This window comes from Zea mays, chromosome 5 (genome assembly GCF_902167145.1).
Source record: "Zea mays cultivar B73 chromosome 5, Zm-B73-REFERENCE-NAM-5.0, whole genome shotgun sequence".
Taxonomy (NCBI): domain Eukaryota; kingdom Viridiplantae; phylum Streptophyta; class Magnoliopsida; order Poales; family Poaceae; genus Zea; species Zea mays.
In genome coordinates, this window is record NC_050100.1 from 41,366,105 (window position 1) to 41,390,487 (window position 24,383).

The 24,383-nt window shown below is 40.2% G+C and overlaps 2 protein-coding genes and 1 pseudogene across 4 annotated transcripts; 1 reads left to right on the plus strand and 2 right to left on the minus strand.

The window, feature by feature from the left end:
• Positions 1 to 4,251: 4,251 nt before the first annotated feature.
• Positions 4,252 to 6,169, plus strand: LOC103628160 (uncharacterized). Its single transcript, XM_008648418.4, has one exon. The coding sequence runs from the start codon at positions 4,645 to 4,647 to the stop codon at positions 6,091 to 6,093; it is 1,449 nt and encodes a 482-aa protein (XP_008646640.1). The 5' UTR covers positions 4,252 to 4,644; the 3' UTR covers positions 6,094 to 6,169.
• Positions 6,170 to 8,492: 2,323 nt separating this feature from the next.
• LOC100194186 (uncharacterized) lies at positions 8,493 to 14,384 on the minus strand. Of its 2 annotated transcripts, XM_008683014.4 has the most exons (8): positions 13,888 to 14,384; positions 10,845 to 10,936; positions 10,626 to 10,767; positions 9,710 to 10,014; positions 9,472 to 9,525; positions 9,268 to 9,392; positions 8,892 to 9,095; positions 8,493 to 8,758 (listed from the first exon to the last, which is right to left on the minus strand). In XM_008683014.4, exons 1-7 carry the CDS (start codon positions 13,991 to 13,993, stop codon positions 8,900 to 8,902), a joined length of 1,020 nt encoding a protein of 339 aa, XP_008681236.1. In that variant the 5' UTR covers positions 13,994 to 14,384; the 3' UTR covers positions 8,493 to 8,758; positions 8,892 to 8,899. The 2 variants fall into 2 exon arrangements, with proteins under 2 accessions (XP_008681236.1, NP_001132705.1); NM_001139233.1 differs by having other exon boundaries at positions 8,722 to 9,095; positions 13,888 to 14,183.
• Positions 14,385 to 16,214: 1,830 nt separating this feature from the next.
• Positions 16,215 to 21,750, minus strand: LOC100383530 (mitochondrial adenine nucleotide transporter pseudogene; annotated as a pseudogene). Its single transcript, NR_160770.1, has 7 exons — positions 20,943 to 21,750; positions 20,603 to 20,855; positions 19,413 to 19,514; positions 19,203 to 19,270; positions 18,894 to 19,109; positions 18,194 to 18,322; positions 16,215 to 17,319 (listed from the first exon to the last, which is right to left on the minus strand). The product of NR_160770.1 is annotated as a mitochondrial adenine nucleotide transporter pseudogene (transcript).
• Positions 21,751 to 24,383: the final 2,633 nt, after the last annotated feature.

The following is a 24,383-nucleotide window of genomic DNA, read 5'->3' on the forward strand; positions in this document are numbered from 1 at the left end:
TCTCACCTCCATGTGACTCTCATCTAAACACTATAAAAACTGTGGATGCTTTCTTCTATCCTTCCTTGTACATCAAACCAAACACATCTAAAGTGATTGACCTCACATAGTTAACAACTTCTCCCCTTCCTTTATGACAAGGACGTGCTAACCAACTACCAACCACAAGTCCACAAGCAGACGTGTCCAGTGTCCTAGGCTCCTAGCATTGGGTCGTTTTTTTTCCTTCTGGAATCTCTTTGAACTAGCTTGAATACTTTTTCATTCTTTCACGCTCAGGAACTCCACCGCATCACGCGCATTTTGACCAAAAGGGCTTAGAGGTGACCAACTGTTCCAAATGCATGCACGAAGCAAAACACGTATTATACCAACACACAAGTCTAGCACATCATCACTCTATCCCAAGACTAAAATATTCTTTTTTTTTTCTCGAAAAGATTTCTAAGGATGCTTTGACTATTCTTAGAAGCAGCATGGCGGCGGAGAGTCGCGGCAGCGGTTCGAGACACTTGGTAGATGAAAATACATGCTTCGTGTGATGCATGATACATAAAACTCGTGCTTTAAAAAGAATAGTGAAGGGATATGTGTATTGTTCTAAACTGATTGACCTGACATAGCTAAGAGCAAGGTTAATAATACAGTCAACAGTGGTATTTAATGATATTGTCAAGTCACGTATTATCAACTAAAAGCCTATTTATATAATAACTCTATAAGAGCAACTCCATTTGTTCTTTAAAAAAAGCTTTATAAAGTCATGTTTAGCAAGTTGCTAAATAGCTATTGGAAGTACAAAAATAGATTGGTCTTCAATAGTTCCTCATATTTATGGAGTAGTTTGATTTTGAATCTAGTTTTTGATAAACCTGTTCCTGTCGAACCTAGTTGACGACGGGATCAAGAGCATAGGATATCGAGGAATGAGGAGAGAAGGTCTGTCAACACGACCTATGGGGAGAGGTGGTCTGGTGACACAACCTATGAGGCAACAGTGGTCCGACAACGAAGGATAAGCTTGTGTCACACGTGTCAGAACTAGCTGCCTCGCTGCACATAAAAGTGAAAAAAGAGCTAGCATGTCATACCTAGCTACCTCGTTGTGTGGGAAAGGAGAAAAAAATAAGCACGCCGATGTGGAAAAATTGGCCCCACTATGTTTAGGAAAGTTCCTTGGAGTTGTCAAATATGGATAGTAAATAGGGTTGAATAGTAATTAACTAAATTTAGTAAGTGTATTTAAAAAACTACTAGAGTAGCATTTTTCTGTTCACTTCTTAAATTTAAGATTTAGAAAGTTTTTGAAAAACTATTAGAGTTGCTCTAATCATGTAAGTTACATATTTTAGATACCGGATCCACACATTTCTTTTACAAACTGTCTTAAAATCTATGAACATCCTACTTTTAGCTGGTTCGGTTCCTACTAAGGAACGGTGGCCTGGAACTGTTACTGTCTGGATTATTTATCTATTTTATATAAGATTTTATTAGGTAGAATAATTTCAGATCAAATCCTGGACAACCGAACAGGCCCTAATGGTAGCCCGCCTACATTGCTCTAACAACGTCTCCCCTCTCTTTACAACAATGACGTGCTATATACTAACTACTGACCAGACGTGTCCTAGCATTGGATTGTTTTTTCTGGAATCGCTTTGAATACTTTTTCATTCTTTCACGTTCCGGAACTCAACCGTATAACGCGTCTTTTGACCAAAGGGTTTAGAGAGGTGGACCAACTGTTCCAAATGCATGCACGAAAAGCAAAACACCTGTCTCAAGACTAAAATATTCTTTTTCTCGAAAAGACTTCTAAGGATGCTTTGACTATTCTTCATAAAAAAAACATGCATACCTAGGTTGCTGAATGATGATATGGACAAGCTTAATTTCGTGTATGCCAAGATTGCTGTTAACAACAAAGAAAGGGTGTCATCGTTGTTCTCTCCAACTCACATAGAGCTGCGGTTTTAATCCAGCTGCGACTACGATTTCTACAGTATTTTGTCTCTATAAATTTCAGCTGCAGCAGTCTGAACAGCTGCAGTAATTGTGGTTGTCAGCTAGCCAAATAAGCCGATGCAACAACGCTAGCGTGGAATTATTGACATACCTTTCAACTTGTAGGATAAGGAAAAGTAAAACCATACACGATGAGCAGAACAGAAAAAAAAATTATTGACTTTTAGATAAATCTATCAAAATTGTCTAATTTTCGACGGTAAAAAACCGTTCTATATAAATTATATAATTTTTGTTTGCTTCTGACTAACGAAAATTACTATTTTTATCGGCTGCAACCACATGGGCGACAGAAATTACTAGTTTTGTCGGCCGTCTATCACAAGCCGCAGGAAATTTATAATTTTTTGTCAAACCGGTGACAACAATCAAGAAAATTTAACAAGTTTTCATGCCTGTTTTAGTTCTGTCTTTCGCTCTTCCTCTAAAATGTGCACATGCGTTCTATGTGCTGTCACCACGCTCGTAGGAGCTGGAAACGAACAAGCACGGATCGGCTTGTTGTGGTCGCATACGACCTTAAAAATGCGGAAAAATTCTAAGAGATAATTTTGAATATGAGAAACTTATATAGAATATTTAGAGTTTAAGAAATGATATTTGAGTGTATCTCAAATATTATAATACACTCACAAATAAAAGGAAAATGGTATTAGAAAACGACTAGAAAAATTCTCGGTAAGATTTTAGAGACAGGTTTATGAACAAAGAACATAAGAAAATGAATTGCGGTGCAAGGAAAAGATTTTTTTTACAAATTCCAAGAAAAAGAATTAAAACCAAGGAAGTTAGATTTGATTAGTAAACAGACAGAGATAGATCAAAGGGAGAGAAGGTCATAGTTATGAACAAGTTTTGAAAACTTTATACACTAGCAGCACAAAACAACCAAAAGCAAACATCACACTACCAAAAGATTGTTAGTTTAATTTAGAGAAGTTTGAAAAGTTCATTGTTTTCTAACCACATATGTGCAACTTTAAATTAATTCGGAAAATGTTATATCAATATTAAAACCATTTGTGTGGTTTAGTGTTTTCAATTCACAACCCAAAATTCAAAATTTTGGGATATGACAAACTACCCCCTCTTCACATAAATCTCGTGTCGAGATTCAAAAAAGGTTAGAAAGAAAAGCAAGGATGGTATCAAGATTTATTCGCATATCCATTGTTCACACTTGAGTTTATCTTCGTTAACAAAAGGTCTTAGGGCTTTGTCTACTAGAACAGTATAGTTCTTAATGATCTCTCTTTGTCACACTCGTGAATGACTGTGTTTCTTAAGCTATCATCTACCACATGCTCTTAATCGTTCTGTGTGTGAGACTTCCTCAAGGCGTTCTTCTACACCCAGTGAAGATGCTTTTTAGGGCATTTGTTGGATGGATTGTCCTACATCTTTATAATAGAAATGTGCCTTTCTTGTTTTAACATATCAACAAGTTGTTTTGCATGATTATCAACTAACAGTAGTTGAAGGAGTGTCTAGGTATTGAAGAGATGAGTTTGATTTGGTTCTTTGGTTGGATCTTCCTTAGACTCACTTTTCCTCTATAGTCCTTCTATAGAATGATAGAAAACAACCTCTCGTGGAGGTTGAGAGCAGTCTCGCAAATAGTGCTTACATAAAAACTTACTCATCCTCTCCCTATGTAGAATTGCAAGTACGGGGTTAGAGACCTACTCTTCCAAACGCCGATGCATACAAATGTTTTGATATAGAAGCTATGATAAAGAGAAAAAAAATACTAATTGACTACCTTAGGATTTTTCAAACTAGAAACTCTAATAGCATGTTTGGTTTGAATAATGAGGTAGCCATCATCTTATCCATCCCCACTTTCTTGTTTGGTTTGTAGAATGGAATGAGTTATCCATCACCATTTCATTTCCCATAGGCTAATAACTAATAATAATATGAGGAATGAGTTCATTCCACCAAATTTGTGCAATAAACTCATGATGCACCACTTCATCTAGAATGGATTAATTCTTCAAATCAAACACTCACTAAATAATATTTATACTGTATTTTTTCCACGAGAAAGAAAAACTATCTACCTCTATATTAACTAACGAGCAATGTGATATTAATTGGTGTTGAACCTTTTATCTCTATTCATGTGTTTAAATATTGAAGTCTATTAGGAACACAAGTATTGGGTTTTTAAGGTTTATGAGAATTTGTGTTTATGGGCTGAGAGGAACTAGAACATTGAAATTCTAACAGTTCTTGCATTTCAGATAGTACATAATATTATCATTGTTTTAGTATAGTAAAAAATGAATTGTCCAGTATATGTTATCCTTTTAATTGTACTAGCTAGTTGATTGCAAGCGTTTTTTTTGTTTGAAAGTTCAGGCACATGAAACGTAGAACTCCCAATCTTTATTGCCTTGGAGTTGGTGTTGGTTCTGTCGACAAAGTCAAAAGTCATCCTTATTATCATATAAAACTCTTCTGTGATGCATGCAGCGAGCTAACTGCTCCTAGTAAATTATAGTAGCCTTGAACATCCTTCGAATTAGTTCTTTTATCGTTTGAGCATATGCTGTGTATCAAAATAAAGCATGCAGCCAGTCTTTCTTGCTCAACGACTCAAAACCTCGCTTGATGGAGGTAGCTCTATCTGCCATTTCTGGCGAAATACTCAGCCGACTCATCTCCTTCGTAATCAAGAAACACACCGACAGGTCATGTGTGGAAGACAAGCTAGAAAGGCTTCAGCATCTCCTGCTCAGACTCCATACTGTGGTCGAGGAGGCCGAGGGACGGTACATCACCAATTCCAAGATGCTGTTGCAGCTCAGGATGCTCGTGGATGGCATGCACGAAGGCTACCATGTACTCAGCACCATCAGGTTCAAGCCTGTTGAAGAAGACACATCATCCCACAGCCAGGTGACACAACCACCTGCCTTGTCATCCCCTCTCAAGCGCACTCGTGCAGCAGCTTCCAGCTTCAGGACTGCCATAACTTCCAACCACGAGCTACAAGCTTCTCTGAAGAAACTGGAAACGATTGTTGCAAACATGACGGAGTTCGTCATTCTGCTGGGTGGATGCAAGCAGATGCACAGAAGACCATACGACACCTACATCTACATCGACAATTTCATGTTCAGTCGCCTTGTGGAGAAGCAAGAGCTGATCAATGCGCTGTTGCAAGACGATTCTCCTGTAGGTGCTCCAGCTGTGGTACCAGTAACTGGTGCATACAGAGCCGGGAAGAAAAGCCTAGTCGGGTATGTTTGCAATGACAATATGGTTCGCTCTCACTTCTCCTCGGTTTTGCACCTGAAAAGCAACAGCTTTCTGAAAGTAAGCCGTAAAATGTTCATGCCTGTAAGGACGCTAGTTGTGGTCGAGTTTATTTCAGATGTGGGTGACAGTGAATGGGTGAAGTTTTATTCAGACGCATCGCCACAGATGGGCGCAGGAAGCAAAGTGGTCATCGTGAGCAGGTTCCAAGAGATAGCGAGGTTTGGAACTGTAAAGCCAGTTGTCCTCAGAAGCCTGTCACAAGCAGAGTTCTCCTACCTCTTCAAGGCACTCGCATTCGGAGGGACAGATCCAGAGAACCACCCACAGCTATCGTCGATAGCTATGGAGCTAGCCATGAACGTGAACGGGTTGCTCCTTGTAGCGAATACGCTCGCCGACTTGCTGAGGAAGAACCAAAGCGTCAGGTTCTGGTTCCATATGCTGAAGAGGTTCAGGCAGTCAGTGGAGCGCAATTTCTCCAGGTTCGGTGAGCATCCAAAGCAACTTGTTGAGAGGGACCATCCGACTGACATAACAATGCTGGTCCAGCCTTCTTCTGCTGTACTTCGTCTCATGCCACCCCACGGCGACGCTAGATTGTGCATGGAACAACTGCCCAAGGTGAAGTTTGCAGACCTGGTGCAAGGTTCAGCTACTGTTCAACCCGATGAGGAGTTTCAGATAACTATGTGGGAGTCAAGATTACCCCCTTTTACTAAGTTTGTCGCGAGCTGTGTCGCTGAGGAGCATCCTTGTACTTCCTCGGACAACAAAAGGCACAAGTCATGTAAACAGTAACACCTTGTTGTTTGGATTGCATGGTCCTGTTAATTAGTCAAATAAATGAAGAACATCATGATGCTTCAGTGTCTAAGTAACAGGTGCTGATTATGTATACTTAAATTAAAGGTACATTCTTGTATCTTGCACTTTAAATCCAGCCGACAGTGGGGAGGGGGGCGTACTGTTTATGTATGTACAACATGAAATGTGGAATTTTCTTTGGACAAAATAAATTTCGTTATCTAAGTAAAAAATGATCGTATCAAATTCGTTCTAATAATAAAATTGATGAAATTTAGTCCAAAGTTGTCACTGAATAGCTGCTGTGTGCGCCACGAATTTGATGCTTCACCTTGAGTATATAACTATCTAGAGCCAAATATATTACGACCACTTGATGGTTTAATAAAAAGCTATATCAAATTGTGTTAAACTTTAGTTTATCAAATGGTATACGGATTATTAAGATTAATGAGCACCCTTCCAATCTTAACCGCAACCATTGAGAAAGTCTTTTAGCTACAAAACTTATTAAAACAGATCTATGAAATAAAATGGAAGATTATTTTACATGAAGTTACATTATCTATGTATACGCAAATTAATATACGCATGTGTATATATCATATGATATTTTTTTATCTTAGGTCCCGTTTGTTTCATTGGAATTGAATTCTATTTTAATAATTATAATTTAGATAAAACTAATTAAGTTCATATATTTATATATGTAATATATTTGTATATTATCTTAAATCATATGAGAGAGATAGTTATATACTACATTTATGTTATAACGAAGCAAGTAGAAGAGTTTGCTATAAGTTGTACATCGGAAAAATAACATGTAAATCTATAAAATCAATTTCTATCACCCACCCCATGAATTTAAGATAGACTTATATGATAACTTTAGAAAATGGTGGAATGTCACATTCTAAAAAATAGTCTATTCTAATAGTAAGATTCTAATTCCTTAAAATGAAAGGAAATAAACGGGACCTTTAGAATTGATGGACTGCTCGGCCCCTCCTATGTCTTAATTCTGGCTCCACACATGAGTGTAGATGAATTACAGTAAGAAGATTAGTATATAATGGAAAACTGTCGTGTATTTGTTCGCATCAGCATGCATAGATGTTTTTTTTATAAGGGGAGGTTTATTAATTTCAAGACTGTTACATCTAGATGGTACGAAGACCTTAACTAGGATACATGCAGCCTTATTATTATAAGTAAAGAGAGACAAAAGCAAGAGATACAAATGTTTCTAAGCATTCCAATAAAGTATGTCAGATATCGATAATAATTCTCGCTCCTCTTTGATCGATTAGTTCTTTTATATGCTTTATTGTTTATCCGTTATGCTTCATTATAAATCTTTGAAAAGCCCTATAAAAAGATTTTTAATGCTCTTAATTTAGCACGACTCCTCATTTCTATCCTTCTACATGCGTTGCTTCTACACCTCTTATAATAGTAATGGATAAGAAATATTTACTAGTAAAGGAGTACAAACAAAGAGCGATGCTGAAATCACTTTATAAATAAATAGTGCCATGACCACGATTTGTTTTATTGACAACACAGGCCACATTTGGCTGTGTAAATAAGATTATATTTCTGTAAGATATTTTAGTGTTTTTTTATACGCAGCTTTTGGTACAAACTTAGATATATATGCTTTAATTAGAAGCAATCCAGTTTTTAAGAAACCAGTTTTTATCTTTTAACTAGAAGAGACCAGTTTCTTATAGAGTGTTTGGTTTGAGGAATCAAACCATCCAAATTAAAGTGGTGCATCATGGGTTCATTCCTCAAATTTGGTGGAATGAATTCATTCCTCATATTAGTACTAACTAAATAACTATAAGGAATGAAGTGGTGATGGATCAACTCATTCTATTCCACAAATCAAACAAAAATAGTGAGAAGATGATAGACTAGCTCATTCTTTAAATCAAACACCCCATTAGTTTCTTCACTGAGTCTTTGGAATCACCTCAATTTCTATAAACCAGTTTCTTAAAAACTGGATGCTTTCAAACAACGCCATAGTATGTTTATAAAAACAATATATCTATAAAATCCGAAATGTCTTACAACTTGAAAACGGAGAAAGTAGCAATTAATGACAAATGTGGACTCCACGTGCTACTTTTTTCAAACTAAAATTCAAATTTGTCGAAAATCCCTGCCAGTAGGGTTCGCCTATACCAAACACATTTCTCAAGCCAACAAAATATGTGCTTGACAATCATAGGGCATGTTTGGTTTGTGGCTAAATGTGCCACACTTTGCCTAAGGTTAATCGTTCGAATTGAATAACTAACCTTAGGTAGAAAAGTTAGGCAAAATGTGGCAATTGAGGTAATGAACCAAACATGCCTTTAATCTGTCTATAAGGAACCAGATAGAGTGAAAACCCATCAGACTGAATGCTGATTTATATAAAGTTGCTGTGCCCCATAACACCACGAGACTTGATTTCTCCCAGGTGACTTGAAGGGACTCAGGAAAAAAGATTGATTCAGATTGCCGTTGCACAGTGTAGACCATCTGACCATGTAATGTGTTTTCCTAAATAACTATATTGAATTCATACACAAAATTAGGAGATATACAGAGAAGAACCAAAGAATTATCACTAGTGATCCCACAAACATAATGCTCTGGCGCCCTGTCAACATGCACATATTACAATCAAATCAAAGACAGATGAACAACTCAAAAAGATCAAAAACCTGAGAACCAAAAAACCCAGGTGTCATGTTTTTTTCCCACACTCCAGGTGATAATGGATAAGGACTTACATATCCCATCATATATTAAGGTTCGCTCGGCTTTTTGAACCACCACTTGAATCAGGTATTGACGAAGAGGAAAATCTGTGGTATCTGTAGTTTTCTGATGAAGAGGACATTGGCTGCTGTGGATAGAGTGTGGGGGGCGGAGTTAGGTTCCGCTGTGCAGGCAGTGGGGTAACCCCATTGTATTTGTAGCTCTGTCCGCCGTAGCTACAAGTTAGGAAACAAGCGTGTCAACGAGATGTTGCTAAAGTAACCAAATTATTGATCAGGTCTCGGCATAATATCCATTTCTCATCAAGAATACCAGATAAAATCACAAAGAGAATGTTTATTCCATCAATCCCTCATGCATCTGTCAGTAATAGATAGAGTGAGTCACCTTTTTCTTTGGAACATGTCATCATCGTTCACAGTTTCTACGGGAAGAATGGTATCTTCCCTGGGAGTGAGTGACCATGGGCTAGGGGCAGGAAGCTCATTCGAAAAATACCTTCTCCTTATCAACTGAATGATGTACCACAATACCATTAGTAAATATTAGTGTGAATCACTAATCTAATGACAAAGATTCTTTTGCACAAACCATGCGGAAGAACTTGATTAGAGCTTCTTTATCATATCTTGCCTCTTTGGCAGCCTGTATTCAAAGGTCACACCTGTTATTTCAAACTTTAAATAGCATAGCACATACATATTCAATAAAAAAACAGGAATTCTTGTTTCTCCACAAGCCAGACAACCTAAGGATCACCACACTGCAGTCAGTTAAAGCAAGACATCAGACAGCAAATATTGGTACATAGACTATAGAGAAGCTTTACCGTGAGCAAACCAGAATTGCCAGGAAAGTTATCTGCAAGTGGAAGCACTTCACTGGATGGAAGCAGACCTTGTTTTTCAACCCATTGACGAGCAACATCAACAAGATTACCACTGCTCACTCTTCTACCATCTCTTGGAGCAATATCCACTTTGTTGGCAATAACTAGGTAAGGAACTGGAAGGCCACCGGGACCACCAGACCCAAGAGGAGCTGAAAAGGTCCCAGATTCAGAAACCTCCACTGCCCACTTGTTCAAATTTGTCTTTGTTTTCCTCTGGGAGAGGTCATAAACAAATATGACACCTGATAAATAATTTTGAAAAAGGTTAAGAATCTTTAAACTATCTTCTTGTCAGAAAAAAAAACTTTAAAACACATTATCTATTAACATTCAGTAGCAATACATTAAGAATATGTAGACCATAAAAATTTCATACTGGTAAATAGATCACCGCATTCTGCCCCCTACCTACAATGCCTCTGGGCCAAGGGCCCAGAACTATAGATTATTCTGACAATAAACCATCTCTTCCACATCACTTCATGCTTCAGCATGCAACCACAAATTGAACAGAACTTGGGCAAAACTGGACAATAAGGTTTTAGATTGTGGACATACCATGCCAGAAAGTTTCATGCTGACTTAACAAATTGTAACATAGTCCACATAACAAAAGAAAGAAATATTGGAAGCTACAGTACAGTCATGACTTATGTGCCCTATGTTTTTTTTTCTTCTTTCCCTATATTCATACAGGTATGGTTGGCTAGCTGAGAAGATGAAATATCATTCAAAGAGGATATTGTTGAATATTGCACAGTTTAACTAGATGCACAGAAAAAATAATGACTTCTGCAAAGATGCAGCATGGGATTACTATATTGGGAGGAAAAATGATGCGGAAAATACCTACCATTAATTTGTGAATAAAAAAGTGAACGGCACTCTTTGTAGCGCTCATGTCCAGAAACATCCCAAAGCTCAACAAAGAAGTTCCTTTCAGCATCACCCTTGACGCTATTAGATGAACTCCCTGGGCTACTGTAAGTAATATGCTGCAGAATGGGAATTAATGCTTGTGTGAGAATATATTTTTTTAAATTAAAACAAAGGGAATTAGGCCCAGGATTACTTTAACACCAACTGCACACCCAATTGTTTGGGCTGGTCGAGCCACTGCAGAATCTTTCAGTAAGAGATGCACCAATGAAGATTTGCCAACACCTGTCAAAATTTGAGGACAATGATAATCTGCCATACTTTGCACGCAACTAAAAAGAAGTGGTATAGTCTACAGCATATTCAGTAGGCACTCAAGTATTGTCTAATACTTTGTCATTTCGACCAATACCCAGAATCATAGAAAACTTGGGAGTTCATATCAATATATGATCACAATAGTTAATTCAAGATCTAATAGGGCACACAGGATATATTTGAGTTGTGTTCAATAGCATTCCAGCAATGTGCTTGTATAGCAAATTGCAATATGATGTGCAACCATCCATTGTGGGTTGTGTTCTGTGGATAGCAGAGAATCACTGTTACCATATTTTCATATATATGTCAAGGACAAGGATAGTGACAGAATTTGTAATTTATTCCAAACAGTAATCAAGTAGTACATATGGTTCTTCAATTCCACGGACAATTCCACTTATTTTGGTGTAGAAATTTATCAACATGAGAACAAGAAACCCAATCCATTATCAAGAATTTACCATTTTTGTGAGAGGTACAGGAAAAAATATGTTCAGCTTCACATAAAGGAGTGTCACATTAAAGCATACAGTTTTTATAAGGTTGAACAAGATGACACAAAAAAGGCAAAGCAGTCTAAGAAACAGCTGACATCCAAATTATAGTTTCATATCAAAAAAAAGGTAACGGATGGGACCTCAAACGGGCCAAAGAGAAATTGATTTCTTGAATTCATTGGAATGTTAGGGCCAGTTTGCCAGAGCTCCACACCCAGTTTCTTCAGAGTGGATTCTGCAGATCCCTACCAAACTCTTAAAATGCAACTAGATTCAAGTGGGGAGCTGACAAGAATCACTTCTCTATTTACATAACAAGCTGGGAGCTAATAAAACCTGCTCTCCACTGCTTCCCACTCAATCGCCACTAGAAATCAGAATTGATTCTCACCTGCTCCCCACACAACTACCCGCACTGCTCACCCACCAGAATCACTCCATCGGAGAATCAAGAAGTGAAGCTCAAAAATCGGGAAGGGGAGCTCTACCAAAGTAGCTTTTTAATTAGCAAATGGGCTTATTAAAAAGGGTACGAACTCCCTCATCATTTTGGGTGCTTGGGCAATCTGGAATCATCGAGAATAGATGTGTTTTCGATGGTTGGAATCCCAATATAACTCTAATCCTTCGCTGGGCAAATGAGGAGAGGCGACGGTGGGAAATAGCGGGTGCCAAAGGCTTTCTTATCTGGCAGCCCCCTTAGCTGAGTCCTAGGGGCTGCTCTAGTAGAGTGTGGGTTGTGTTTTTCTAGATGGACTCTTTCTGTATGCTTGTTTCTGGCCCCAGTAAGGGGTTTTTTCTGTATAGGGCCTTTCTTTAGACCTTGGTTACTTCTTCTTAATATAATGAGGCGCAGTTCTCCTGTGTGTTCCGAGAAAAAAAACATTCAACACAAACTGATCTTATATATTACACCTAATAGACCACACATGATGCAGGCTGTGCAGCAAATGAAATCACTGGAGCTCTCAAATCATTTCATAGCTACATGATAAAGGTTCTGTGAATTCTGCTAGTAAAGTTATCATGCGCTTGACAATCTCTGGCAACAAACATTATCGTGTTCCACAGCAAAGCATGACACTGCTTCCGTTATAAGTATTGCATTTTAACTTGAATGGTGAACGTGGCTCAAACATGCAGAGAGTTCCAGGAGTTATTTACATGCTTAGCTCACAAAATAAACCAGAATAATCTGCAGAACATGTCCCTTTGGTAAGGAAGCAGAGACTAATAGAACTGAGAAGTGCCCCCTGAATTAGAGTGCTGTTTCTTGGTTGGCTCATGAACCTATAAACAACTATAATTTAGCCATAATATATGCCAGGATCTGTAATTTCCAAACATTCCCTAGACAATTCCAATTATTTTGGCCTTGCCTCCTGTCAACAAGAGAATAAGAAAGCAGAGAATTTTCATGAGGTACAAGGAAAAACTATGTTTGGCCTCACAAAGTTTAGACGCAAGTATATGAAAGGGGCAACTCCTAAAAGGATACGGCTTTTTAAGGCTGAAAAGGCACACACAAAGAAAGGCACAAGAGTCCAAGAAACAGTTGCTATTCAAGTGGTGTAAATTTAGAATTTCATTTCATACTGATGGGAGGGGGGAAGAGCTACTCAAATGACTAATTACAAATCAAGTTCTCGATTTCATTAGAAAGTCACTCTGGCATTGCTGAGAAATCAGGTTGTTGAATTCATTTACATGTTAATAATAGCTTTCTAAAAGCAGGAAAGGATAAATTTCACACATTCTGATCTGAGGCCTTATAGCCTACAGATGATCCAAGCTGTCCTAAAAAAAGATATTGTGGTGGTACTCAAATCATTTCATAGCTACTATATGATAAAGGTTCATTAAATTCTTCTGGTAAAGTCATCTCATGCTAATAATCTCTGGACGCAAACATTATTCTGTCCCACAGCAGAGCATGACACAGATTGTATTTCAAGTGCTTCCTCCATTTCAAAATGTAGGGTGTATTACAAATTTGTATGTTAAGTGCGCAAAAGATACATCGGTAGATTTGTATTCCACATGTTTTTTTAGTAAGATATTGGTTTGCAGTAATTGGTAACATATTGTATAGGAAATTAGTGGTGAAAGTATATCTCACGAGACTTTCTCGGATCTTAATACACGAAAGAACTAGCTGTAGTATACCTGGGGGTGTTCTTATGAGTTGGCTACAAGTTTTGTCCATAATAAATTAAACATGAATAGTCTGCGGAACATGTCCGTCTAGGATGGAAATGAGAATCCACGAATTAAACTGTAAGCAAGACATCGAAGAAATGATACACTGAATAAGAGTGCCGATACTTGGTTGGCCCGTGAGCCTATAATCTAGCCGCAATTAAGTTAAATCCCACTAAGCCAAACCAACTCACTATCTAGCCCATGAGGCAGACTGACCTGAGTCGCCAACGACGAGTACACGAACCTGGCCGCAGGGCGGCCCGCCGCTAAGGTCCCGTCCGTTGCCGCCACCAGTACCGCCGCCGTCCTTCCAGAACAACATCTCCTATTCCCTCCTCTTCCACCTCCTCCTAACCCCAATCAAGCAGCAGCAACTAGATCAACGGATCCGGAGGCGGAGGCGCCGGCGCTGTCGTCGCCAGCCGCATCTGGGAGGTGGGGTGGAAAGGGATCCGAGAGGGTGAGTAGCAGCAGCGTCAGAGGGAGAGGGATGTTTCCCGGTGGGACGGAAGGATTTGCGGCTGCCGGGGAGTTGGTTGGTTGGTCGGCTGCCGTATACATGCGACGGTACGAGCCCCTTCCGCTGCTGTAGTGCAGTAGTTCGGCGGCCGCCGATCGGCCACGGAGGGATAGGGACGCAGGCAGATATGATGAAGAAATCTGTGTATATTAGGTATATGCGTTGCCACGGTTTTTTTGGTTTGAACGTTTTTAGTCCAACTCAACCCTTTTAGACCATTTGGTTCTTTCAACCAGTATCCAAATTTCGAGTCAATTCTTGTTTTACCAGCTGATGCAATTGATAGATTTCCCAAATTCAGGCAAGCAGGATACAAACCCTTTATAACACTTCATTTCTTTTGTATACATTGGCAGATACTTGGATGCCCAACTTGACAAAAAGAATACAAGACAACGAAGAAAGAAGGATGAAAACAGGCCTGTCACCATAGTCGAGAAACATAAATCCTGAGACGAATGTTGCATTTTGTACCATATACGGGAACTAGTAGGATGCCCGTGCCTTGCTACGGCAGCTTAAAAATTAATAGAAAACAGTGATATGATATAATTACAATCTTTGATTGATGATTTTGTAGCTAACAAACAACGCCACCATCAAAAAGGACACAAGTTAAATAGGCAAGTTATTCTCAAAAGATTTCATTAAGCCAACTTCAGTAGTACATATGATTAACATGTCTGGATCTGTAGTTTATCTAGAGCTTTCTTGATGTCTGCCTCCGCCAAATCAAGATCAGCAAGATGCATGTGTGCTTGTGCCCTTTTCTATAAGGTCTCCACATTTGTGCATTCAGATTCCAGGACCTAAATGCCAAAACTTATTGTAAGAAAAAAAATCATTCCAAGAGCGTGGGTTGATGGTTGCGTTTAAACAATAATTCGTATGAAATGCCTACATAATTTGATCTATGTAGTAGGGATCAATCGATATGCCAAATAGCATGATTTAAATGGAATTCAAACTCCAGTTAAAGTTTTGCTTTTTCAACAGTATATTTTAGATCAAAGCAGCATGGATGCTATAACACAAACAAAAGGACAAGGATCAAAACTATAGTAATGAAACAAAAGTTCAGCTAAGTACACCAGCAATTACCAAAACAACACCACAAGCAGACTAATAGTGTAACATACAAATTTTTTAATTCTTTGTTTGTTTTTTGGTTGTGTGCATGTGTTTTGGTGGGTGGGTGTTTTTTTTGGGGGGGATTAGGTATACTTAACTTTCCCATCAGAAAACTTGACTAAAAACGATAAGGAAAAAAATAACTACAGGGTCCATGTAAAAGATCTGTGGATAACATATGTTGATTTCTCATGGGAAACAAGAAAAGAAAACAGTGGTTCAAGTTGCTTACCTTTTTAGATGTTTCATCAACATGTGTCTGGTCTCCTTTTTGATACTTTGCATGCACAAGTGGTTTAGCATCATCTCTGCTATTGTACGAGCCTCTTTTGTTGTTAAGATGGTTGCCTGCAATTTGTTAGCACACACAGAAAATTTCGCGCGCACACAGAAAATTTTCTGCTTCTAAGTGGGTTCCCTGGTCTATATAGCACACACATAAAATTTGGCAACTATACTATTGAAACAACTATATCGCCACAGTACATGTGCTCTGATCCATCCCAGGAAAAGCAATCCTAATTCGCTACACATAGCCAACACAAAACTTGACTGGACATAATACCTCCCTAATATCTATGCTTGCAAGATAGTGACTACAACTAATCAGCTACACGTGCAATAGAAACCAGATGACAATGTAACTGTACAAGTACAAAAGCTGTAAAATCAATAGAATACAATTAAACAAAGTAAATTTGCAGGAAACAAATATCGGGATATGACAGGCAACAGAAAAGCAACCAAAAGTAAGTTCCTGCTGCAAGGGTGCTATCCTGGTGCTCTTCGCACACCAGTTAAATATGCAACTATGAAATGCCAAAGGTCATAGCACCTGAGTGTGTGTGCTTCGATTCAAAAGGATCTCCCAAACACCTAAGGGACCAACAGCTTCCAGAACTCAAAAGATTAAACTGACATGCGACTACTAGCAGCAGAACACAAAACAAACCTCTGCTGCAAAGAGGGTTCCTTGATCCATATAGCCCGCACAAAACAATAGGCGCAATTGAAAGAGCTATATCGACACTTATTACGGTGCTTTGATCCGTCCCTGGTAAGGGAAAGCTAAACACCAACTCAAAACTCAATTGGATGTACACCCCGACAGTGACTACACCTATTCTTATAGTTTTTGGCGAGGTCGGTGAGGACATGGGTGGCGCGCTTGGTGGCGGTGAGGTCGGCGTGGCGCCACGAGGACATCAACCTGCACACAGATCTCACAAGCAAGAGCTGCGTGGGAGTGGCAGCAGCAGATCTCGGGGGTGCTCGCGGAGCCGTCCTCCTTGTTGCCATCATCGACATCGGTGCTGCTGAGCGAGGACGCGGTGGTCTATGCTGCAGCGGCAGATGCCTCCGGGACGGAGGTGCTTGCCGCCAGCGAGGACCCCGAAGGCGTGCCAAGGGGGGCAGGAGCCGGCGGCGCCGAAGACGAGGTACGAGGTGGCGGTTGAGGACAGAGGTGGGGTCACCACCTCTAGATGCAAATCTTCTCGGGGTGCGTTCCCATCTACGCCACCACCAGCTTCTTGAGGTCATCGATGGTCCTTGTAAATGTTTTATTACTTTAACAAACATTGGTTCATAAATATTGATTTAATGGTTGCATATGAGCCTCATTCAATCACTTGTTATTCAAGCAGTGCTAGGCTAAATTTATATAAACATAGGCGGTACCATAAAAAATAGAAACATACATAATGAACTATTTTTTTAAAAAATAGAGCTAATTATGCTAGGAAGGTCAACATCCAGTTCAATACAATTGAAAATGAATTAGAAGTGGTTGCTACAGTCACTCCAAAAAAGAGGCAGCCCAACAGGATAATAGGAAATTCAGATGTGCAGATCTGCAAAAAGCCAAAAAAAACAATTGTAGTTCAGGAAACACTTACCCTGCTTAGGGCAGTAAATTCCTTAAACAAATTTATATTGGTCATCCTAGCATCATCATGTTCATATCCAAAACCTGTGATGAGAAGTGATTGTTCCACCTAGAGAATGAGTTGACGAGTGCCAATTAGAAACAATAACTTAAAACTTACATCTACATACGTAATCGGGTTATGTGACATTTAATTCAGACATCCAAAAATACTTCTTACAGATGATTTGATGTGTGAGCGTGTGGTTTAGGCCCGGGCCATAATGACTTTAAAAAATCCAATGTTTCTAGTGCAGAGTGCTTGCTAGCCGTAGGTTCCAATGTGGCATTTCAGTTTATTTCAGTGACTATGCTGCAGCTAATGCTGCTAGCAATCAGCTAGCCTAACCGTAGGTGCAGCTGCTGCCGGCAACCATTTTAGTACATGCAAACATGGGTGTTGTTTGTATCTCATATGGTAGACTTGTTTTAGGTAGCGAAAGGTGTGATTCTAGAAAGAACAAATAGTTCATGGTCATTGTTGACTCCTTTAAGTAAATATTCAGTATTTAAGTTCAGTAGTACGTGAATCACTCTTAATCTAAATATAAAGGAACTCACATAGAACTCAAGCACTAACTTACTACTTAAGCACCAAGCAATGAGCTAGCAAGCTGCTTACAATATTTTAGAAAACTGTTACTTACTAATTGACAACCAAGCAAATAGTCCATGCTTTTCAAATTATAAGACATTTTGGATTTTTCTACAAACGTAGATTTTTTCTATAACATAGCTATACAATATTTCTAAAAACATATTTAAAACAATGTATCTAGAAAAGAGAGAAATGTCTTATAATTTGAAAGAGAGGTGCAGATTTCTCAATCCTAGGGGGTGTTACGAAAATCTCTAGTCCAATACTTTCTGAAAGAAGTGGTAGTGTGTAACGTTTTTCCTTTTTGTGTGTCAAGAGTTCCTAAAACTGGGCACAAAAAATTCACCTTATCTCATGCAAAATCTCCTTGAAGTGACCTGTCCCATCAACTGAACGAAGTGATGCCCGAGTTCTTTGCAACCATCCTATGTCTTCACAAGATCCCTGTAGTGTTGTCCAGAAACGATGTAAGATCCTGTGATAAAAAAATGGCAGAGCTAATCAGAACAATGAGGACTGGGCTGCAGCCTACACGGAGTCCTCAGACCACAAAATGCAAGGGCTAATTAGTTAGTGTGCTTTGTCCCAGAGTATAAAATAGTTAAAATTGTTAAATCATCTTAAGTACCTAGTATTTATGTCCCAGAGTATAAAGCAGTTAGTGTGCTTTGTCCCTTGGTGATAAATGTCAAGGGCTAATCAACCTGTGACAATGTAGATAAATGTCAAGGGCTGCTTGGGCCTAACTAAACCAAGACAGTATCCAGGGACTGTAATGGCTACTCAAAGAAGCACTTATAAACTGACAACACAGCTACACACACAAATATTTATAAGATTCAATCTTTTAAATGGTCTGGTAACTGCTCAAGTGGTCTGGTAACGAAGAATCTGCAAACTTTGAAAGATTTATTGCTGGTGCTTTTGCTGGTGTTACAACAACGATCATGTGCATACCTATGGATACAGTAGGTTTTTTTTAAAGAATTTGTACCACATATTTCTTTAATCTTTTACTTTGTTGTCATCTTTTCACTGACTATTACCTGATTTGAGCTGTTGGTTTCAGATCAGGACAAAGATGGATGCTCCTGGTGGTGAAGCTTTAGGTGGGGTCATTGGTGTTGCCCGCCACATGATCCAAACTGAAGGATTCTTCTCGCTGTATAAGGGATTGGTGCCTTCTCTTATCAGTATGGCATCCTCTGGCGTTGTATTCTATGGAGTGTATGGCATACTGAAGATGGCTTATCTGCATTCTCCTGAAGGAAAGAAAATGGTATCGATGATGAAGCAACAAAAACAAGAGACAAATGCATTGGATCAACTTGAACTGGGTACTGTGAGGACTTTACTCTATGGGGCCATTGCTGGTTGCTGTGCTGAAGCTGCTACATACACATTTGAAGTGGTCCTTAGGCAGCTACAGATGCAAGTAAAAGCAACCAGAATGAATGCGCTTGCAACATGCCTTAAGATTGTCGACCAAGGTGGGGTACCAGCACTGTATGCCGGTCTAATCCCCAGTTTGTTACAGGTATGTATTCTTTCAGCAGAGAACCTACTTCCACATATATGTCAATGGTGATCCAACACACATAGCAGGGACAAACACCGACATCGAAGGGAGAAATGGATGAACAGCTGCACAGAGCCTTGGAAGGAATCTGCATAATATAAAGAAGCACGAATTTAGACCTTTAAAACAGAATTTGACCAAAGTGGGAGACAAAGATCAGAAACATAAGGGAACTGTCCAATCTAGCACAACTCCCTCCCATACTTCAGTTCAAAGCAATGAAGGGAATACCATAAATTATATGGATCATTGATCCCATGAATTATTCCATGCTAACAGTTTGAATCTAGACCAGCAGGCCCTCCAGAGTTTGTGCTGCATGTTTGTGTACGACACTCATCATTTTGTGCCCGGCAATTCATCAAAAGACCATCTCAATCTGGTTTCCAATTTTTCCTTTGCAGTTAGGAAATTTTCCCTTGTATGTACATTTCCTTATTTGTTGTGTATGACGTACAGTCGACCATGTTTGTTTGGAAACAAATATTAACGCCTTAGCAGATACCAAATGTAACGGATATTAATCAAATGCATATACACTCACAAATATCTCAGATCATGGAAAGTCGCTTAAATTGTGTAATAATATGAAGAAGCACAAATGGCCCCTTGATGTCTGTTGTTCATGTGATTCCCTTTTACTACATGTGGTTAGGTAGGCACAGACGAGTACAGAGCGTCGTGTTGTCTTTTTTTGAACCAATTAATTTATATATTTTGTTTGTCACTTGGTATTACCAAATGTAATCTGCCTCACTTGATCAACTGAATATGCCATGCACTTGTGGAGTCTAAAATAAGCAATGCCTGTAGAGATTAGTGATACTATTCCATCTTCCATTTTTTGTAAAACCTAACTATAAATAATTCTCTACGTCCACTTTTCTAGTTCTATAAATGTATTTATTTCTAAGGAGAGAATTTGCATCCACCCATTACAAATCCAACTAACTTGATTTGGATAATTTCACCTGAACCCAACAAATAATGTTTGATGTAAACATTTGACCATAATTGGTTGTTGGGCAATTTTTCTTTTGTTTTACGGGATACAAGACCTCTCCACGACTCCACTGCACCACCCACACGGTCCAACCCACTATCACAGCAGGATGCAGCAGGCGAGCTAGATCTCGCGACACGACCAGAACAGAGATAGCAGGCAGGCAGGCTCACCTAGACGTCGAGATCGAAGTTGTCAGCCTTGAAGATCTTAAGGTTGTCGGCGAGCTGCACCCCGCCATCGCCATTGCCGCCTCCCCCATCCCCGATCCCCACCGCAGTGGTGCTACTCACCAGGAACACCCTCGAGTGGATCGCCGGCCGTGACCGCGACGACTTGGCTGTCGCCTCCTTGGCAAGGAGAATCGAGGATGGCCACGGGGATGCGTTGTTGGTGTCGCCAGAGGGATTGAAGGAGACGCTATCTCTGATCCGGATTCCACCAGCTTTTTAGATTTTGTCCAGGTGTTGGGAAGTGACAGTGAAACTCAAAGGAATTTGGGATTAGGGTTACCTCTCCTCTGCTTGTCATCATCTCGAAGGAACTTGAACGCCTAAAAAAGGGGCGATTGGAAACTGGCGGAGTCGTTGAGATGACTCGGTTGGATTCGGTTCGGGCTTCCGCTGCTCCTCCTGTGAGACATCCTGGCTTGAATCAGACACGTCGCGGGAGGATTGTGTGGCGCAGCGGTGGTTGAGGAGACGGCGAGCAGCAGTGGAGAAGTAGTGGCCGATTACACTGGCAGGAAGAAGCCGGGGTGGGGGCATGGTATCGCCCGGCGCTGTCTGGCAGCGCGGAGGCATGGTGCGGAGCCGTGGTAGCGCCAGCGCCCACATTTTAGGGATGGGGCGGCTGCAGCCCGCGTGCTACGGATGGGGCGGACGCGGATGGGGTGGAGGGTGGTGTGGGGAACGCGAGTGGAGGTTGGTGAGGGCCGGTGGTGAGCGCGTGTCGGGGCGAGGGCGCGAGAATGGCGGATCGGCGCGATCTCGGGGCTCGGCGGCGCGGCGGACGGGGTTGACGAAGGAGCACGAGGGAGAGGCCGTCGACAGTAGACCACCTTCCATGGAGATCATGGGCGAGCAGGTCCCTGACCTTCCATGGAGAGCATATCGGTTGTGTGGTGGGGGCAGCGGGCTCAGCCGTTGATCGCGCCGAGGAGATCTAGGTGCCGAGGAGGAGATCTGCCACGCCGGCAGCAGTTCTGTGGGGTAGATGGATTGCGTCGAGGAGTGGATCGCGATGGCGGATGAGGAGGGCGATGGTTGGGGCGGCCCCGTCGAGGGAGCACTCTGCCGCGGGAGGGAAGGTGAGCGCGGCGGGGCGGCGGGAATCGCGGCTGTGGCTGCGCAGAGGATGGAAGGTGCGGGGAGCAGGGAATCGCAGCTGTGGCTGCGCGGAGGATGGAAGGTGCGGGGGAGCGTTCGGCCGCGGGCGTGAGCGGAGCGGCAGAACGTGCACCGCGCGATAGTGGACGCCTACAGTGCTCACATAATAGTAGTAGAGATATAGCCTTTTGGCAGACCAAATGGCTTTAAAAGACCTAGGCTAAGTAATGTGAGCAACACTATCCCTCACGAAAAGTGGGTCCAAGGGTAACGTTCTCTTTCTTGGACTCTCTGGTCTTCCTCCTCAACTGTAAATATATATAAACTAGGTGAGTGCTCGTGCGTTGCGACGGCAAACCAATTAGGAGAGGCCACGATAGGTGAAATGGAAGTGAGGGGATACTTGACAGGTTCTAATGTTATGTAAACACCTAGAATATGTTTCTCCACATACATTTCTTTCCATAGAATGCTATAGAACTACATTTCATAAATTGCTAGGAATCCGAGAGCAAATGACTGAATATAGACATGGTAAAAGACAAGAAAGAAAGATAGTGTTCTATAGTGAATCAACGTTTGAGTTAGTAGATGTGATGTATTTTACTTATGTCTGATGCTTTCTCCCTATTTTGTAGAGGGAGGAGATAAGTCGTATGAAAGAAAACATGTACCAAAAATTATGAACAAGCTGCATTGGAACAAATGATTTTTAGCATATTTACTAAATGGCAGTCACGACTATTACCACCCACACCTATAAAACTTAATCCAATACACATAAAACTTAATCCAATACACCTGACTTGAATGTCTTACCTTCTACGACCATGTGTGTGACTAATTTAAGAACTACACAATCAAATTCATTTGCATAATATCAGGATACCTAACTATACAACAGAAGTAACTGATTCGCTGTTCAAGACTAAAGATTCAGATACCTTTGAACAAGGTCTCGAATGACACAAATTGGCTTCAATGCATCCGCTTAACTTCTCGACGAACAAATTTCACTAAATCTCCTTCAACTATTTGTTGTTGTATAGGCCTTACAAACGCCCAAATAAAGGCCCTATTTGTGGGAGTTGTTGTGCGTTGTGATGGCACACACGAATTTACAATTTGAAAGCACCATATGCTAAAGATAATATTGAGTCTTTTGTAAAAAAAAATTACTGAGACAAATGAAAAGAAACAAAAACTATGGTGCCAGTGCATCCTTACGAGCTTCTTTTAACAAGAACAAATGAGTGATAAAAATTTATCATTCCACCAATCTGTAACATTTAGATGTGAGGACCTCATAAATGTTTTCTGCCTAGTTATTCAGTGATACAATGGGCCTGTTTGGTTCAGCTTTTTCTGATCAGCTTTTCTGAAAATCTGGCTGTGGGAAGAATCTGGCTGTGGGGAGAATCTGAGTATCATTACGATTACGTGTGGAGGAAGATAAATTTGTTCATAGGGCTCAGGATCTAGAAAGTGACGGATTCCTACTATTACAACGACTCAACCGATTATGTGTTTATGTTGATTTTGGATGGTTTTTGCCCCAACAAATTTTATAGAAGTTGGCTGAAAAGCTGAGCGTTTGACAGTCCGCAGCAGCTTTTGGTGGCCAGAAGCTGCCAGAAGCCGAAACAAACAGGCCCAATACCTTCCAGCAACAACCGAATTTAGGATATAACACCTAAAAAGCTAAAGGAACAGAAAATGTCAGGCATCAAGCTGCTACAACTGAATGATCGTGGAATACAGTACCTCCATAGGAAAATATGCATGTCGTGAATCACTGTAAGTCTGATGGCAAGGCCAAGAGACATACTTCAATTTTTCTTATCCCAGTCCAAGCTAAAACGAAACACCATAGACTTTACGCTGAAACTAAACACCATAGAATTTAGTATTAGCTTAGCCCAGAAGAGTAAATGAGATTTAATCCATAGAAAAGCTAAGACTTTCTTTGACAAATTGTTAGATACGATAGTTCAGGCATGCATGTTTGGCCAAAAAAACATAAACAATTTTTGTAGCTAGCTACTGATTAGTGTCCAAAATGGTTTCATGTGTAGTGACCAAAAATTGAAAATCCCGACATGGCCAGCCCAGCCATACATGCCAAAGGAATGCAAAAGATACAATCTAGTGATCTAATGAAATTAAACCTCATTTGTAGTCTTTCATGGGACAAGATCCTTATAGTTTTAAATTTCATCTCCATTTGAATAACTGGATGATGTCTTTCCCCTGTAACTGCACATAAAATACAGATGAGAACTTTGATGATGAATACTTTAAGGGGACCGAAGAATGTAATCAATTTCGTCATGACTATGAGATGTACAGAATGGAACATGTAAATTCACTCAGCCACTTTCCTTTGTTCAGTTTCATATTGTCTTGCTGCTAACTACAATTTATCTCAATTTGTCATATGGTCTAACCAGTCTGACAATAAAACTGTACAGGATCAAGGTCTTTGCCTCTATATATTGTGGGTACCCAAAATCCATCATCTCATCAAGCAACTCATACTGTAAGCACAAAATGGCGCCCCATTCTGTCAAGTCCTAGTAGCCGCACATCAAACAGAAGTACTTGAAATTTGCTTACCACAACACCA

What these genes read in the sequence shown, in the direction of transcription:
- LOC100194186 (XM_008683014.4), bottom strand. Translation starts at nt 13,993, where the DNA reads ATGTTGTTCTGGAAGGACGGCGGCGGTACTGGTGGCGGCAACGGACGG. An exon ending in ACTCGTCGTTGGCGACTCAG is followed by an intron (nt 10,937 to 13,887) that starts GTCAGTCTGCCT and finishes AAATTTTGACAG; the next exon opens with GTGTTGGCAAATCTTCATTG. An exon ending in GCAATTCTGGTTTGCTCACG is followed by an intron (nt 9,526 to 9,709) that starts GTAAAGCTTCTC and finishes CTTTGAATACAG; the next exon opens with GCTGCCAAAGAGGCAAGATA.
- LOC103628160 (XM_008648418.4), top strand. Translation starts at nt 4,645, where the DNA reads ATGGAGGTAGCTCTATCTGCCATTTCTGGCGAAATACTCAGCCGACTC.